Below are 18,678 nucleotides of genomic sequence, written 5' to 3'. Positions count from 1 at the left end.
CAATATTGTCACATTCGCCATCAAACAGCAGTGCGCACGCATGTCGAAATTCTACACTATGAAATTAAAGCGAGGGAAATAAAGTGAAACAAAGTGTTCGGCCCTGTTTAATCAAAAGACAAATTCTCCTGGTGCAGGGTCTTGTAGTTGATTTCCACCATGTTTTGACGAGCAAAACGACGGTGCGCATGCGCCAACTTCATTTCCAGGAAGTAAGCAGTGTTGCCTAAAATGCATTAAAAAATGATGGTTTTTCAATAATAAAACATTTAAACGGTATAACTAACCGTCTGGAATTTTACCACGGTTTACCATTACATCATTTACAGTTACATCCTTAATTGTGAGGAACACACACTAAACCCTGTGTCACTGTGCTGCCACCAGTTTAATAGTAATTGTATTTTTTGTAACAGCAGAATGAGTTACAATATAAATAAATATTTATATATAAATTAGTCATCTTTGTTCTTTGTAAGCACATGCCTAAAATAACTTAAGCTGCATTTAGAATTCGATGGAAAAATTAGAGCCAATAAATATGTGTATGCTATATTATCCGACTCGCGACTAATCGTTAAGATAGTCTACGACTAATCGACTGTCAAATTAATCGTTAGTTGCAGCACTAATGTGCAAACTTTAATACATCTGAATTTTTACTTGTGTACTTACTTTTCTTGATTTGAAAGAAAAATCTATTTTGAGTAGGAACGCCACGCGACTTTGGCTGCCTCAGGTCTTCCAGAGAATAAACAAAAGTAGCAGGGGGATCAACATTGTAGTATACGTTTTCAGACGACTCTAAATTGTCTTTTTCAAATAAAGCAACTAGTGACAAATTTAGCAACTGTTTCTGGTCTAATTAAAGACTTTTGTAGACTCTAATATGAAAGCATGTATCCCTCTTCTCAACAAGCATAAGGTCCTGCCGCGGGCTCCTCACAACTAAAAAAAGAAGCGACAATGCATTTGTATTAAGGCTGAAGCTAACGATTATTTTTCTATCGATTAATCTATAGATTATTTTTTTCGATTAATCGGTTAATCTATAGATATTTTTTTTCGATTAATCTATAGATTATTTTTCCTTTTACCGATTTTTTTTTTTTATTTAAAATGAAGATGAAAAAATAAATGTAGGCCAGTTTTTTCAAAAGGCATGGCTTTTATTTACAAAAAAAAAAAGTATGGCCACTCAGTCAACATTGACAACAACATGACAAAATATTCTGTAACAATGTAAACATTTAACTAAATTAAAAGTAGCTTATTTGCTTTTAATGTGCAAATATAAGAGTAAACATCCAGTGCAAATCTTAATATTCTGCAATAGTATAAGCATTTCAAAAGTAAAAGTATTGCTTATTTTGCTTTAAAATGTGCAAAAATAAAGATAAACATCCAATTCAAAAAAGTGCAAAACGGAAATATTCTGTAACAACAGTGTAAACATTTCAACAAAAGTAAAAGTATTGCTTATTTGCTAAAATGTGCAAAAATAAAGATAAACATCCAATACAAAAAAGTGCAAAACGAAATATTCTGTAACAACAGTGTAAACATTTCAACAAAAGTAAAACTTTTGCTTATTTTTCTTAATAACACAACAATGATAGTATGATTAAAGTGAAAGTTAATTGTTCGTTTGTACATAGTATACGTAATTGTTAATGTTGTAAAAGGTATTTGCACAACTAATTAACGTTAGCGTTAAAGAGGAGCGCGTCTTTGTAAAGACTGAACAGGCACGCCAAACGCTCCTCTCAGAGCGAAACGGTGCTTTAGTTTATGAATTTACAACGCAGATACAAATGACACATTCATGTTTTTGTGTAATGATGACAACGTATACTCACGCGGACGATTGACTAGTTGATGGTGATGGCAAGAACGCTGCCGTTGTGCTGCTATGATAGGCCGCTCGACACAGTGTGCATAGAACAACATTATTAGCAGAGGTGGGTAGAGTAGCCAGAAATTGTACTCAAGTAAGAGTACTGTTACTTTAGAGATTTATTACTCAAGTAAAAGTAAGGAGTAGTCACCCAAATATTTACTTGAGTAAAAGTAAAAAGTATGTTGTGAAAAAACTACTCAAGTACTGAGTAACATACACACACATATCATATATATATATATATATATATATATATATATATATATATATATATATATATATATATATATGTCTTGATAAGGTTATCCAAAAAATAGTGCTCGATACCGTAGTAGAGCGCAATATATGTATGTGTGGGAAAAAAATCACAAGACTATTTCATCTCTACAGGCCTGTTTCATGAGGGGGGGTACCCTCAATCATCAGGAGATTTTTAATGGTCGCAGAGGCAAAAACTCGGACATGGGAGGAGTTCGGTGAGGCCATGGAAAACGACTTCCGGACGGCTTCGAAGCAATTCTGGACCACCATCCGCCGCCTCAGGAAGGGGAAGCAGTGCACTATCAACACCGTGTATGGCGAGGATGGTGTTCTGCTGACCTCGACTGTGGATGTTGTGGATCGGTGGAGGGAATACTTTGAAGACCTCCTCAATCCCACCAACACGTCTTCCTATGAGGAAGCAGTGCCTGGGGAGTCTGTGGTGGGTTCTCCTATTTCTGGGGCTGAGGTTGCTGAGGTAGTTAAAAAGCTCCTCGGTGGCAAGGCCCCGGGGGTAGATGAGATCCGCCCGGAGTTCCTTAAGGCTCTGGATGCTGTGGGGCTGTCTTGGTTGACAAGACTCTGCAGCATCGCGTGGACATCGGGGGCGGTGCCACTGGATTGGCAGACCGGGGTGGTGGTTCCTCTCTTTAAGAAAGGGAACCGGAGGGTGTGTTCTAACTATCGTGGGATCACACTCCTCAGCCTTCCCGGTAAGGTCTATTCAGGTGTACTGGAGAGTAGGCTACGCCGGATAGTCGAACCTCGGATTCAGGAGGAACAGTGTGGTTTTCGTCCTGGTCGTGGAACTGTGGACCAGCTCTATACTCTCCGCAGGGTCCTTGAAGGTGCATGGGAGTTTGCCCAACCAGTCTACATGTGTTTTGTGGACTTGGAGAAGGCATTCGACCGTGTCCTTCGGGAAGTCCTGTGGGGAGTGCTCAGAGAGTACGGGGTGTCGGACTGTCTGATTGTGGCAGTCCGCTCCCTGTATGATCAGTGCCAGAGCCTGGTCCGCATTGCCGGTAGTAAGTCGGACACGTTTCCAGTGAGGGTTGGACTCCGCCAAGGCTGCCCTTTGTCACCGATTCTGTTCATAACTTTTATGGACAGAATTTCTAGGCGCAGTCAAGGCGTTGAGGGGATCTGGTTTGGTGGCTGCAGGATTAGGTCTCTGCTTTTTGCAGATGATGTGGTCCTGATGGCTTCATCTGGCCAGGATCTTCAGCTCTCACTGGATCGGTTCGCAGCTGAGTGTGAAGCGACTGGGATGAGAATCAGCACCTCCAAGTCCGAGTCCATGGTTCTCGCCCGGAAAAGGGTGGAGTGCCATCTCCGGGTTGGGGAGGAGATCTTGCCCCAAGTGGAGGAGTTCAAGTACCTCGGAGTCTTGTTCACGAGTGAGGGAAGAGTGGATCGTGAGATCGACAGGCGGATCGGTGCGGCGTCTTCAGTAATGCGGACGCTGTATCGATCCGTTGTGGTGAAGAAGGAGCTGAGCCGGAAGGCAAAGCTCTCAATTTACCGGTCGATCTACGTTCCCATCCTCACCTATGGTCATGAGCTTTGGGTTATGACCGAAAGGACAAGATCACGGGTACAAGCGGCCGAAATGAGTTTCCTCCGCCGGGTGGCGGGGCTCTCCCTTAGAGATAGGGTGAGAAGCTCTGCCATCCGGGAGGAGCTCAAAGTAAAGCCGCTGCTCCTCCACATCGAGAGGAGCCAGATGAGGTGGTTCGGGCATCTGGTTAGGATGCCACCCGAACGCCTCCCTAGGGAGGTGTTTAGGGCACGTCCGACCGGTAGGAGGCCGCGGGGAAGACCCAGGACACGTTGGGAAGACTATGTCTCTCGGCTGGTCTGGGAACGCCTCGGGGTCCCACAGGAAGAGCTGGACGAAGTGGCTGGGGAGAGGGAAGTCTGGGCTTCCCTGCTTAGGCTGCTGCCCCCGCGACCCGACCTCGGATAAGCGGAAGAAGATGGATGGATGGATGGCATTCGCATACCATGGTTTATATAGGGCACAGAGTGGGTGGGTACAGGCTGGCGTAGGGGCGTGGTGATTGGCTCATGTGTTACGTCTATGGCGGCATGATGTTACAATTTCGCTGCGCTTGTTGAGGGATGACAGGTCTGGACGGTAAATAATAAACAGTTTCTCTTTCAAGCATAGGTTGCATCTTTTATTACCACTATTGTAAGGTGTGCTGGATGCAAGAATTTGCCATGTTATTGAATATTCAACATTATTGTCTTTGAGGTCCCAAATGTGTTTGCTGAGTTCTGTGGTATTTCGCAGGTTTTTGTTCCTGAAAGAAGCCTTGTGATTGTTCCATCTGGTTTTGAATTCTCCCTCGGTTAATCCTACATATGTGTCGGATGTGTTAGTGTCCTTGCGTATTACCTTAGATTGGTAGACAACTGATGTTTGTAAGCACCCACCTGGAAAATAAAAGGATCGCGGCTGAACTGGACATTGAGGACAGGGTGGACGCCACTGCCAACAAGGAAGCCTTCATCACATTGAAGGACCACAAACCCATCTTCGCAAATAACCCAACATGCCGACTAATAAACCCAACTAAATCTGAAAAAGGAAAAATCAGCAAAATAATCCTGGACAGAGTCAACACAAAAATCAAGGACAAAACACCACTCAACCAATGGAGAAATACAGCAGCAGTAATCAAATGGTTCAACAACATCCAAGACAAACAACAGCACAACTTTATCTCCTTTGATATCGAGGAATTTTACCCTTCCATCACGCAAGACCTACTGACTCAAGCACTAGACTTCGCCTCAGACTACGACTCAATCACAGGCAACAAAAGAAACATCATCATCCACGCAAAAAACTCCATTCTCATCCACAACAGTACACCATGGCAAAAAAAGAACAATGCAACATTTGACGTCACTATGGGAAGTTTTGACGGAGCAGAAACGTGTGAACTCGTTGGGAGTTTCCTCCTCTCCCAGCTCGCTAGCCTCAACCTGAACCTTGGTATTTACCGTGATGACGGACTGGCAGTGTGTCGCGCCTCGCCAAGGAGCAGCGAGAATACCAAGAAGCGCATATGCCAAATTTTCAAAGAGAACGGCCTACGGATCACGATTGAAGCCAACAAGCAAACCGTCAACTTCCTTGACATCACTTTCAACCTGAGAAATAACAGCTACCAACCATTCACGAAACCCAACACAACACCCCAATACGTGCACCATGACAGCAACCACCCATCCACCACCACGAAAAGAATACCTACCGGAATCAATAAAAGGCTATCGATGCTGTCATCTAGCAAAGCTGAATTTGACCAAGCAACCCCCCCGTACCAAAAAGCCCTTGATGAAAGCGGATACAATTTCACCCTCACCTATGAACCAACGCCAGGAAACCAGCCAAAAAAGAACAGAAAACGAAACGACATCATCTGGTACAACCCCCCATACAGCAAAAACGTCTCAACTAACATTGGACACAAATTCCTCAATCTGATTGACAAACACTTTCCCAAAGACAACACCCTAAGAAAAGTATTCAACAAGAACAACATTAAATTGAGCTACAGCTGCTTGAACAATATACGACAAATCATCTCAAACCACAACAAAACAATTGCAAATGAGCCGTCGGCCCCCAGACAGAGCGACTCCAAAACCAACAAAGGCTGTAACTGTCGAAAGAAACCTGATTGCCCTCTCAACGGGGGGTGCTTACAAACATCTGTTGTCTACCAATCTAAGGTAATACGCAAGGACACTAACACATCCGACACATATGTAGGATTAACCGAGGGAGAATTCAAAACCAGATGGAACAATCACAAGGCTTCTTTCAGGAACAAAAACCTGCGAAATACCACAGAACTCAGCAAACACATTTGGGACCTCAAAGACAATAATGTTGAATATTCAATAACATGGCAAATTCTTGCATCCAGCACACCTTACAATAGTGGTAATAAAAGATGCAACCTATGCTTGAAAGAGAAACTGTTTATTATTTACCGTCCAGACCTGTCATCCCTCAACAAGCGCAGCGAAATTGTAACAGCATGCCGCCATAGACGGAAACACTTCCTAGGTAACACATGAGCCAATCACCACGCCCCTACGCCAGCCTGTACCCACCCACTCTGTGCCCTATATAAACCATGGTATGCGAATGCTCCCATTAAAATCTCCTGATGATTGAGGGTACCCCCCCTCATGAAACAGGCCTGTAGAGATGAAATAGTCTTGTGATTTTTTTCCCACACATACATATATATATATATATATATATATATATATATATATATATATATATATATATATATATATATATATATATATATATGTGTATATATATACACACACACACACACACACACACACACACACACACATATATATATATATATATATATATATATATATATATATATATATATATACATACATTGATATATACAGAATATAATTTATATTTATTTATTTTGCCGTTTTTGTTTACATGTTAAAGGTGTTTTAATAATTATACATGCATGTTTAACATATAGATTCCTTTCTTTCATGAAGACAAGAATATAAGTTGGTGTATTACCTGATTCTGATGACTTGCATTGATTGTAATCAGGAAGCAGTGCTGGTAACGTCCACGTTTTCAAATGGAGGAGAAAAAAAGTTCCTCCTTTCTGTCTAATACCACATGAAAGTGGTTGTTATTTGGCATCTTATTTGTCCACCTTCCATATTCGTTTTTATACCCTTTACAAGAAATACATTGGCGGCAAACTCCGTAGCTTGCTAGCTTGTTTGCGCTGGCTTTCGGAGACTCTTATTTTGAAAGCGCAGGCGCGATGGAGCGGGACTTTTATTGTGAAGACAGGAACTGTGCAGTCAGTCTTTACGGTTGAAATAAAAAAAGGGTCTTTTTTCCTTCACACTTTTGATTGATTGATTGGAACTTTTATTAGTAGATTGCACAGTACAGTGCATATTCCGTACAATTGACCACTAAATGGTAACACCCGAAGTTAGCTCGGAGCCAGTCAGGTCATGTGACCCCTGGCTCTGTTTGATTGGTCCAACGTCACCAGTGACTGCATCTGATTGGTGGAACGAAGTGAAACGTCACCAGTAAGGCAGGCACTTTGAAGGTCTGTCTGACAGACCAAAACAAACAAAGCGTGCATTAACAGATCGATAAAAATTAGTAGCGAGTAGCGAGCTGAATGTAGATAAAAGTAGCGGAGTAAAAGTAGCGTTTCTTCTTAGGCCGTTTATTGAAATACTCCCACACTTTTGACGACTTTTGGCGTGCTTTTTTCCCCTCGCTCGCACCGCTCGCATCGTCTGCTTTGCGCTCCGCCATGACGGTAGTGTGACGTAAATATGCGACGCGTCGACGAACAAAAACGTCCTCGACGTATTTACGTAACCGATGACGTCGACTACGTCGACGCGTCGTTTCAGCCCTAATTTGTATCACTGAACATTTGGGTTTTGATTTCTATGTTTTAGCTTACTTTTTTCCTCTCTCAAAGTGTTCATAAAAATTGCATCCACTTGCATGATTGAACATTATGCATTGTGCCCTTTGCCACACACAGATTGCAGCCCTGCAGAAAACACTGATTTTATTTTGAATGAAATTAGATAACGGAGGAAAAAAGTAAAATTGCACTCCTGCTGTAAATCAATTATTGTCAAACGTTGTGTTCCGGAAAAAATATTTTGTGAACCTATCTAAACGATTGTACTGTGTCTCAAATAGCTGCAAGATCAAAGATCAAAGTGGTAGGTGTATGTAGCTTGTTGGCATTCTTCTAGGCAAAATGTTCAGGCTCCTTTATACGAATTCTCATTCAAAGAGACACAACTATTCTGGAGATTAGATTTGTTGTCGAAGATCATATCGTTCGGTACATATTGGCACAGCTTATTAACCTTTCACAGGTCATCAGTGTTGGGACTAACGCGTTACTTTGTAACACGTTACTGTAACACCGTTATATTCGGCGGTAACTAGTAGTCTAACGCGTTATTTTTTATATTCAGTAACTCAGTTACCGTTACTACATGATGCGTTACTGCGTTATTTTACGTTATTTTTTATGTAGTATCGGCTAGAGACTGAGATGATCTGAGTGTGTTTTACTGGAGAGCTGCAGAAGAGGCGCGCTGTGTGTATGTGTGCGAGGGGTGGGGGGGCGTGTCAGTGTTTACTAACAAGACATCATGGCGGAGCCAAAGTCGAGTTTCTTCACATGGAGATATTCTCACTACTTTTCTTTTGTCGAGCACAAAGAAAAGAACATTTTAATTCAATAAAAGTTGTGTCTTGGATCAACGATCCTATCTACTGCCCAAAACAGTAATTCAAATCTGCTGAAACACCTACAAAAGCAACATGCTTTGACAAAGCTAGTAAAGAGAGAGACACTTCACCTCCAACACCATCTAAGCAACAGCGGCTGGATTTTAACAGAGGGACTAGCCAGGACAAGGTTGATAGAGCCATTGCACCGTAAGTGCTAGAAGACATGCAGGCTATTTCTACAGTGGAGTCACCCGCTTTCAGGCGGCTAATTAGCATGATATCGGGCATCAAACAGCAATTGGCATGGAAAACATTTTCACGTACCTGGACACAGTGAACAGTGAGGACATAAAAATGGAAAGCGAGCTAAAGAAAACACTCCAAACTCTGCCTTTGCTCATCATTCAGCACTGAAGGTACACACACTCTGTAAATTCTCGTACATACTCTTTCATTCTAGACTTCTAGAGTGTTTGATTATCACATCTATAGTACAGACTATAAAGTTCACAAACATAAAGAGGGATGCTAGTGGGCCAGGCCAATCTTTCCTTATCTCTAAACTAACACTGGGGAAATGTGTAGAGTGTTCTGGGCTTAAAACATGATTTAATTTCAGAATTCTTTGAGAGAAAAAAACGCCTGGTTAGGCTTTGTGTATGTAGTGTGTGCCTTCCTTGGTTTACAGCTATGTTGTTATTATGCTGTTTGTTACTTATGTATGTTATGTTGCAGCTATTTAAAATAGTTTTGTCAATTTGTTCTGGTCTGAAACAAATTGGCCCTTTGAAACATATCTTTGCCTTTGGGTGTTGTATGTAGACCACATGGCTTAGCAGCGTTCAGTGATGCAAATGCATGTCAAGTTGATCAACAGATTGTATTATTATCCAGTGCAATAACAGTACTGAAATTAAGGCTAAAGTGGCATTAAAGGGGGCTTTAAAAAAATAAAAAATAAAATAGAAGTAACTAAATAGTTACTTTTCAGAGTAACGCATTACTTTTTGGTGTAAGTAACGGAGTTAGTAACTGAGTTACTTTTGAAATAAAGTAACTAGTAACTGTAACTAGTTACTGGTTTTCAGTAACTAACCCAACACTGCAGGTCATAACATCACGTTTTTTAGAAATCATTCTACAAGTTTCAATTTGCAGTGTTGACTTCTCCTTTATGCTATTCCTTTCAGAAGGTCAAAGCCAGGAACAGAATCCTGTCGAGAACTTCACCTGACATAAGAGCTGGACATCAGATACATAGCTGAAAACAACAGTAACTGAGAATGATATGTCCTTTAACATAGACTGATGATGATGGCTGATCAGTTGTTTCCATTTAGCTTTACTTACAATGCTAAACACCCATGACAATTCACACAGAAGTATGCGCATATTTTTGATGGAGGTGCATGCTCAAGGACAAGAACTCACCTTCCGCTCTTTGTCTCCATATTCAAGTCCCAGTGTATCCATGGCACGGACGATTGCTGCCAGAGATTGGATAGTGTTGCTGTAAACAACAGGCTTGTACTGCTTCACATCATCACCAGAGAAACCATCCTCGTGGATGATCCTAAACACAAGACACAGACATTTTAGCATATTTGCAGCATATTTCATTGACTCTGGTATTAAAGGTTGTTTCAAATAGGATTTTTTTGTGTTTAAACGTGTATGATGCATGATGCTAGTGTTTTCACAAGAATAAGGGTGAAACACAGGTGGCTTGAATAAATATCACGGTGTAAAACAAAAAATAATGAGGAGGACAACAAGGGACGAATAATAAAAAGATAACATTTAAAAAAAACAGCAGCAGCAGCCTGCTCTTTTGTTTAAAATATAATATCCCATTAACCACGTAAGGACACACACAAAGCCCAAAGACAGACAATTTTCTAGGTAGACAAACAGTCAGAAGAATAAAAGTAATGACACAAATCAGACAGCCAGATAGAGATGTAACTCAAAGCTGTAGATCTTACGATCTGTCTGAAATATAGAGGTGAGAATCTCAGGGCACCTCAAGATTCGATTACGATTCAAGTCAAACAATCGAATATAAATGGATCATTTGTTAGTTTTTAATTGTTATATTGTAAATGGATGGATGGATGGATGGATCATTATTATATTGTAGGGTTGTCTCGATATTGACATTTTGGTAACTGTATCGGTACAAAAATGTTTTTATTTTGATAAAAAGTTTATTATTGGCTACATTTTAACATAAAATCTTTTGGTACATTAAACATACATTTGTTATTGAAATCAAAGAACAATGTTGGCATTAAATAACATAGTTAACATACTAGACAACTTATTTTTAAGGAGTAAGTCAACAAACGGGTTACAAAGGCTCCTGATTTGAATGCTGACATATGCAGTAACATACTGTGTCATTTCCAATTGTATTATTTTGTCAAAATGATGAAAGACAAGCGGTAGAAAAAGGTCTGATGGATGGATTATTAATCTACTTGTTCATCCACCCATCCATTTTCTACCACGTATCCCCTTCGGGGTCGCGGGGGGTGCTGGAGCCTATCTCAGCTGCAATCGGGCGGAAGGTGGTGTACACCCTGGACAAGTTGCCACCTCATCACATGGTCAACACAGATAGACAGACAACATTCACACTCACATTCACACACTAGGGCCAATTAAGTGTTGCCAATCAACCTATCCCCAGGTGCATGTTTTTGGAGGTGGGAGGAAACCGGAGTACCCGGAGGGAACCCACGCAGTCATGGGGGAGAACATGCAAACTCCACACAGAAAGATCCCGAACGCTGGATCGAACCCAGGACCTTCGTATTGTGAGGCAGATGCACTAACCCCTCTGCCACCGGAGAACATGCAAACTCAACACAGAAAAATCCCGAGCGCAGGATCGAACCCAGGACCTTCGTATTGTGAGGCAGATGCACTAACCGCTCTTCTACTTGTTCAATTACTGTTAATATCTGATTACTTTCTGTGTTGTTCTAGCTACACTTCTGTTAAAATTTAATAAGCATCTATTCTGTTGTTTGGATACTTTACATAAGTTGTGGGTGATGCAACACATTTGGGTATGACTCCAATACCAAATAGTTACGGGGTCATACATTTTAATAATTAAAGTCCTCCTGTGTACTAGGACATTTCTCCTGATTTTATAAACAATAACAAAGACAAAAGATTGTGTGATAATCAAAAGTATTAAACAGATATGGCTATTGTACTTGGTATCGTAACAATTGATATTTATGTAGAACCACCCTTTGTTTATTCAGAAGCGCTATCTTGCTGGTAGCAGTTAGTTATTGTATTCTCCTACAGTGTGTTGGATACTGGAATACTGGCACCAAAATTATTCAATCTATAGATAAACAACATTTGCAACGTTACAAAGAACTTTAAAGCTTTTATTGTTTGCAGACGACACAACTGTGTTTTGTTCAGGAGAAAACACACAGAAGCTAATACAAATATTAAAATAAGAAATAAACAGATGCCATCCATCCATCCATCTTCTTCCGCTTATCCGAGGTCGGGTCGCGGGGGCAGCAGCCTAAGCAGGGAAGCCCAGACTTCCCTCTCCCCAGCCACTTCGTCCAGCTCCTCCCGGGGGATCCCGAGGCGTTCCCAGGCCAGCCGGGAGACATAGTCTTCCCAACGTGTCCTGGGTCTTCCTCGTGGCCTCCTACCGGTCGGACATGCCCTAAACACCTCCTTAGGGAGGCGCTCGGGTGGCATCCTGACCAGATGCCCGAACCACCTCATCTGGCTCCTCTCGATGCGGAGGAGCAGCGGCTTTACTTTGAGCTCCTCCCGGATGACAGAGCTTCTCACCCTATCTCTAAGGGAGAGCCCCGCCACCCGGCGGAGGAAACTCATTTCGGCCGCTTGTACCCGTGATCTTGTCCTTTCGGTCATAACCCAAAGCTCATGACCATAGGTGAGGATGGGAACGTAGATCGACCGGTAAATTGAGAGCTTTGCCTTCCGGCTCAGCTCCTTCTTCACCACAACGGATCGATACAGCGTCCGCATTACTGAAGACGCCGCACCGATCCGCCTGTCGATCTCACGATCCACTCTTCCCTCACTCGTGAACAAGACTCCGAGGTACTTGAACTCCTCCACTTGGGGCAAGATCTCCTCCCCAACCCGGAGATGGCACTCCACCCTTTTCCGGGCGAGAACCATGGACTCGGACTTGGAGGTGCTGATTCTCATCCCAGTCGCTTCACACTCAGCTGCGAACCGATCCAGTGAGAGCTGAAGATCCTGGCCAGATGAAGCCATCAGGACCAAATCATCTGCAAAAAGCAGAGACCTAATCCTGCAGCCACCAAACCGGATCCCCTCAACGCCTTGACTGCGCCTAGAAATTCTGTCCATAAAAGTTATGAACAGAATCGGTGACAAAGGGCAGCCTTGGCGGAGTCCAACCCTCACCGGAAACGTGTCCGACTTACTGCCGGCAATGCGAACCAAGCTCTGACACTGATCATACAGGGAGCGGACCGCCACAATCAGACAGTCCGAAACCCCATACTCTCTGAGCACTCCCCACAGGACTTCCCGAGGGACACGGTCGAATGCCTTCTCCAAGTCCACAAAGCACATGTAGACTGGTTGGGCAAACTCCCATGCACCCTCAAGGACCCTGCCGAGAGTATAGAGCTGGTCCACAGTTCCACGACCAGGACGAAAACCACACTGTTCCTCCTGAATCCGAGGTTCGACTATCCGGCGTAGCCTCCTCTCCAGTACACCTGAATAGACCTTACCGGGAAGGCTGAGGAGTGTGATCCCACGATAGTTAGAACACACCCTCCGGTTCCCCTTTTTAAAGAGAGGAACCAACACCCCGGTCTGCCAATCCAGAGGTACTGCCCCCGATGTCCACGCGATGCTGCAGAGTCTTGTCAACCAAGACAGCCCTACAGCATCCAGAGCCTTAAGGAACTCCGGGCTGATCTCATCCACCCCCGGGGCCTTGCCACCGAGGAGCTTTTTAACTACCTCAGCAACCTCAGCCCCAGAAATAGGAGAGCCCACCACAGATTCCTCAGGCACTGCTTCCTCATAGGAAGACGTGTTGGTGGGATTGAGGAGGTCTTCGAAGTATTCCCTCCACCGATCCACAACTTCCGCAGTCGAGGTCAGCAGAACACCATCCGCACCATACACGGTGTTGGTAGTGCACTGCTTCCCCTTCCTGAGGCGGTGGATGGTGGTCCAGAATCGCTTCGAAGCCGTCCGGAAGTCGTTTTCCATGGCTTCCCCGAACTCCTCCCATGTCCGAGTTTTTGCCTCCGCGACCGCTGAAGCCGCACACCGCTTGGCCTGTCGGTACCTGTCCGCTGCCTCAGGAGTCCCATGAGCCAAAAGAACCCGATAGGACTCCTTCTTCAGCTTGACGGCATCCCTCACCGCCGGTGTCCACCAACGGGTTCTAGGATTACCGCCACGACAGGCACCAACTACCTTGCGGCCACAGCTCCAATCAGCCGCCTCGACAATAGAGGTGCGGAACATGGTCCACTCGGACTCAATGTCCAGCACCTCCCTCGTGACATGTTCAAAGTTCTTCCGGAGGTGGGAATTGAAACTCTCTCTGACAGGAGACTCTGCCAGACGTTCCCAGCAAACCCTCACAATGCGTTTGGGCCTGCCAGGTCTGTCCGGCATCCTCCCCCACCATCGCAGCCAACTCACCACCAGGTGGTGATCGGTAGAAAGCTCCGCCCCTCTCTTCACCCGAGTGTCCAAAACATGAGGCCGCAAATCCGATGACACAACTACAAAGTCGATCATAGAACTGCGGCCTAGGGTGTCCTGGTGCCAAGTGCACATATGGACACCCTTATGCTTGAACATGGTGTTCGTTATGGACAATCCGTGACGGGCACAAAAGTCCAATAACAAAACACCACTTGGGTTCAGATCCGGGCGGCCATTCTTCCCAATCACGCCTCTCCAGGTTTCACTGTCGTTGCCAATATGAGCGTTGAAGTCCCCCAGTAGAACGAGGGAATCACCCGGGGGAGCACTCTCAAGTACTCCCTCGAGTGAATCCAAAAAGGGTGGGTACTCTGAGCTGCTGTTTGGCGCGTAAGCGCAAACAACAGTCAGGACCCGTCCCCCCACCCGAAGGCGGAGGGAAGCTACCCTCTCGTCCACCGGGTTGAACTCCAACATGCAGGCTCTGAGCCGGGGGGCAACAAGAATTGCCACCCCAGCCCGTCGCCTCTCACTGCTGGCAACGCCAGAGTGGAAGAGAGTCCAGCCCCTCTCGAGAGAACTGGTTCCAGAGCCCTTGCTGTGCGTCGAGGTGAGTCCGACTATATCCAACCAATAAACAGATGGTTTATTAAAAACAGATTTTCTTTGAATCTCAGTAAAATGTCATCTTAGTAATGCTAAGAAAGTCAAACACAAATACAAATAGACGGAGTAGACATTGAATGGGTGAAATAAATCAAATGTTTGGGTGTACAATAGATGATTCAGTGAACTGGAAATCGCATATAAGAAATATACAACACAAGGTGGCAAGGAATATTTCTATAATGAACAAAGCAGTTGGACTGCGCCAAGGCTGCCCTTTGTCACCGATTCTGTTCATAACCTTTATGGACAGAATTTCTAGGCGCATTCAGGGCGTTGAGGGGATCTGGTTTGGTGGCTGCAGGATTAGGTCACTGCTATTTGCAGATGATGTGGTCCTGATGGCTTCCTCCGGCCAAGATCTTCAGCTCTCACTGGATCGGTTCGCAGCCGAGTGTGAAGCGACTGGGATGGGAATCAGCACCTCCAAGTCCGAGTCCATGGTTCTCTCCCGGAAACGGGTGGAGATCTTGCCCCAAGTGGAGGAGTTCAAGTACCTCGGAGTCTTGTTCACGAGTGGGGGAAAAGTGGATCGTGAGATCGACAGGCGGATCGGTGCGGCGTCTTCAGTAATGCGGACGCTGTATCGATCCGTTGTGGTGAAGAAGGAGCTGAGCCGGAAGGCAAAGCTCTCGATTTACCGGTCGATCTACGTTCCCATCCTCACCTATGGTCATGAGCTTTGGGTCATGACCGAAAGGACAAGCTCACGGGTACAAGCGGCCGAAATGAGTTTCCTCCGCCGAGTGGCGGGGCTCTCCCTTAGAGATAGGGTGAGAAGCTCTGTCATTCGGGGGGAGCTCAAAGTAAAGCCGCTGCTCCTCCACATCGAGAGGAGCCAGATGAGGTGGTTCGGGCATCTGGTCAGGATGCCACCCGAACGCCTCCCTAGGAAGGTGTTTCGGGCACGTCCGACCGGTAGGAGGCCACGGGGAAGACCCAGGACACGCTGGGAAGACTATCTCTCCCGGCTGGCCTGGGAACGCCTCGGGATCCCCCGGGAGGAGCTGGACGATGTGGCTGGGGAGAGGGAAGTCTGGGCTTCCCTGCTTAAGCTGCTGCCCCCGCGACCCGACCTCGGATAAGCGGAAGAAGATGGATGGATGGATGGATGGATGAACAAAGCAAAATATGTTCTGGACCAAAAATCACTGCACACTCCACTGCTCGCAAGTGTTACCGTATCTGAGTTATTGTGTAGAGATATGGGAAAATAATTACAATAGTACACTTAATTCATCAATTGTGTTACAAAAAAGGTCGGTTAGAATAAAACATAATGTAGGTTATCGAGAACATACAAACACTATATTTCTTTAATCAAAAATATTGAAATTCAAAGTTTCGGTGCATTTGCAAACAGCTAAAATTATGTATAAAGCAAACTAACCTGCTACCCAAGAATGTACAACAATTCTTCTAAAAATAAAGAGGGTAATATAACCTCAGAGGAAAATCTAATCTAAAACATGTGTATGCACGCTGAACACTGAAGACATTTAGCATGTCAGCATGTGGAATTAAATTTTAGAACAGATTATGCAAAGATGTCAAACAATGTACTAATATGATCCAATTTAAGAGGCTGTACAAACTACAAGTGTTTAGAAAGTACAAGGAAGAAGAATCTTGATAAACATCTTTGTTTAAAATGAGATATTCATCTCATACGTGAATCATGACTGGCTTAACTATAAGAGAACTGTTGTTACAATTCCAAGATCAGAACAGGGAGTGATATTACTAAATATGTTAGTAATTGCTATGACTTGAAAAAGGGTAGGATTAAATAAGCTTTGCTTCTTCTTACTTATTTTTGAACAGGTTGTAAAGAGAAATTAACATATGTTTTTATTATATGATGTAAAACATTGTATCTGTTTACATGTTTAAAATATACTAAACCAGAAATTAAACCAGTTATAAAGCCAAAATAAGTCAATTCTCCCTCTTCTTTTTCCACACTGTTTCTGCTTGCAAGTGGGTGTGTTGATGTTGACTCTCGATGTGTGCCTCCGCACGCCATCCTGTATAGTACCGGTATTTTTCAAAACAGTATAGTACCTTTTTTAATTCATTAGTACCACGGTACGGTAGACCGTACAACCCTAGTATATTGTTACTGTATCGTATATTATTATAATATCTTCTCAATGTATTACATTTAAATATTAATACTATGTATATTAGGCTCCTCCTTTGGCTACTGACAGCAAAGTGTCATTTCCGTTTTTTGTATGGTAATGTGCAAAATATAAATGACTACAAGATCCGTGAGAAGGGTAGTAGCCTACTAAGAGAAAAAGTAAGTAAAATGTGTTACTTGGCGAGGAGGCATCCTTTGATTTTATTTTTGTGCCTTCTAAAACCACATAATGGTCAGACACCCCCATAAACTTGCGGTTCAAAGATGTGTGTCGTCTATCTGCTTCATATTTATAACTGACAGACATGTTGCCGTACTGTGTGGATATTGTCTCCTTTTAGCATTTTGTAGAAATGTACAAAGCATTTATTCTTTTCTTGTTGCACTACTTCACATTCAAGCTAACTTTGCGCTGCTGCGAGCATAGCATGTCCTTTTCTCCTCCGTCCTCCATGTGTGTCCGCGCTAACCCAGCTAACACACAAAGTTCAAATAATGTTAACTAATGGTTCCCCCATGATTAGTTAGAACCAAACCTACGACTGAGGTTTGTAAAACATTAGTATTTATGCCCCATTTTAGAACTGTCTCTATTACTTTACGTAACATACATAAATAATCTATGTTTGTCCATTTGTCCATTGATTATTGAATCGCCACCAATCTAATTTTGATGCATCAGAAAATCCATAATTTTTCCCACCTCTATATGGTACTGTCAGTAGTTAGTAGGACTACTCATGGAGCCAAAACACTGCCAGTAAGATTTGGTATCGGGAAAAAAAATACATTGTAGAAAAAGTCATATTGGCAACAAATAAAAACAAACATTGAAAAAATACAATATTTTTGGTGGATATTTTTTTTATATCATGACATGTTTTTGATGCCAATATTCATATTTCTGTACACTTTTATTGTTTTTGTGTGTTTCACAGGTGTTTTCCCCCCAACTTTTTAACCTTATTTACATTTGCTTCTCTTTTTTACAATCTCACTTCTCTATGTTACAATTTCAATTAAAAGGCATTGATTGGCGGGTGCCTGTGGGTGGGGCTTACAACTAGTTTACCTGGAAGCAGTTTGAATAGATTTGGGCATACAGGTAAAACACATTATCTAATCAAATCAAATCAAACTTTATCTATATAGCACTATTCATGCAAAGGCAAGTGGCAAACACAAAGTGCTGTAGAAAAAAAATATGAAAACAAAAAAACATAACAATAATAGCAAGAAGAGAAGAACACACACACACACACACACACACACACACACACACACACACACACACACACACACACACACACACACACACACACACACACATATTGACAATAACAAAGCAAAAACAAAACACAGCATGGCACTAATGATTTGAAGTAAACCGCCACCTTTGAGGCATTCACACTGGAGAATAACTAAAATTAACGCTGTTTAAAAATAAATAAATAAATAAATAAATAAATAAATAAATAAATAAATAAATAAATAAATTAAAAAAATTATATTAATAATTAAAAATAATAATAAAATAAAATACCAAAAAAAAAATATATATATATATATATATATATATATATATATATATATATATATATATATTATAAAGCATATGATAAAATATATGTAAAAATTAAAATATAAATATTACATTAAGTTAATAAAATCAAAACA

General features: G+C 42.7%; 1 protein-coding gene across 1 annotated transcript in view; it reads right to left on the bottom strand.

Moving 5' to 3' along the window:
• LOC133612437 (guanine nucleotide-binding protein G(o) subunit alpha) overlaps window positions 1-18,678 on the bottom strand; it is a 230,521-nt gene that overhangs the window by 151,704 nt on the left and 60,139 nt on the right. The window contains exon 3 of the mRNA XM_061969849.2: window positions 9,903-10,044. Within this exon, the coding sequence (XP_061825833.1) occupies window positions 9,903-10,044 (142 nt within the window). The remainder of the gene's footprint in view (window positions 1-9,902; window positions 10,045-18,678) is intronic.

This window comes from Nerophis lumbriciformis, linkage group LG10 (assembly GCF_033978685.3).
Source record: "Nerophis lumbriciformis linkage group LG10, RoL_Nlum_v2.1, whole genome shotgun sequence".
NCBI classification, from domain to species: domain Eukaryota; kingdom Metazoa; phylum Chordata; class Actinopteri; order Syngnathiformes; family Syngnathidae; genus Nerophis; species Nerophis lumbriciformis.
The sequence above is the reverse complement of the archived record's forward strand: the minus strand, read 5'-3'. Positions and strand labels throughout refer to the sequence as shown.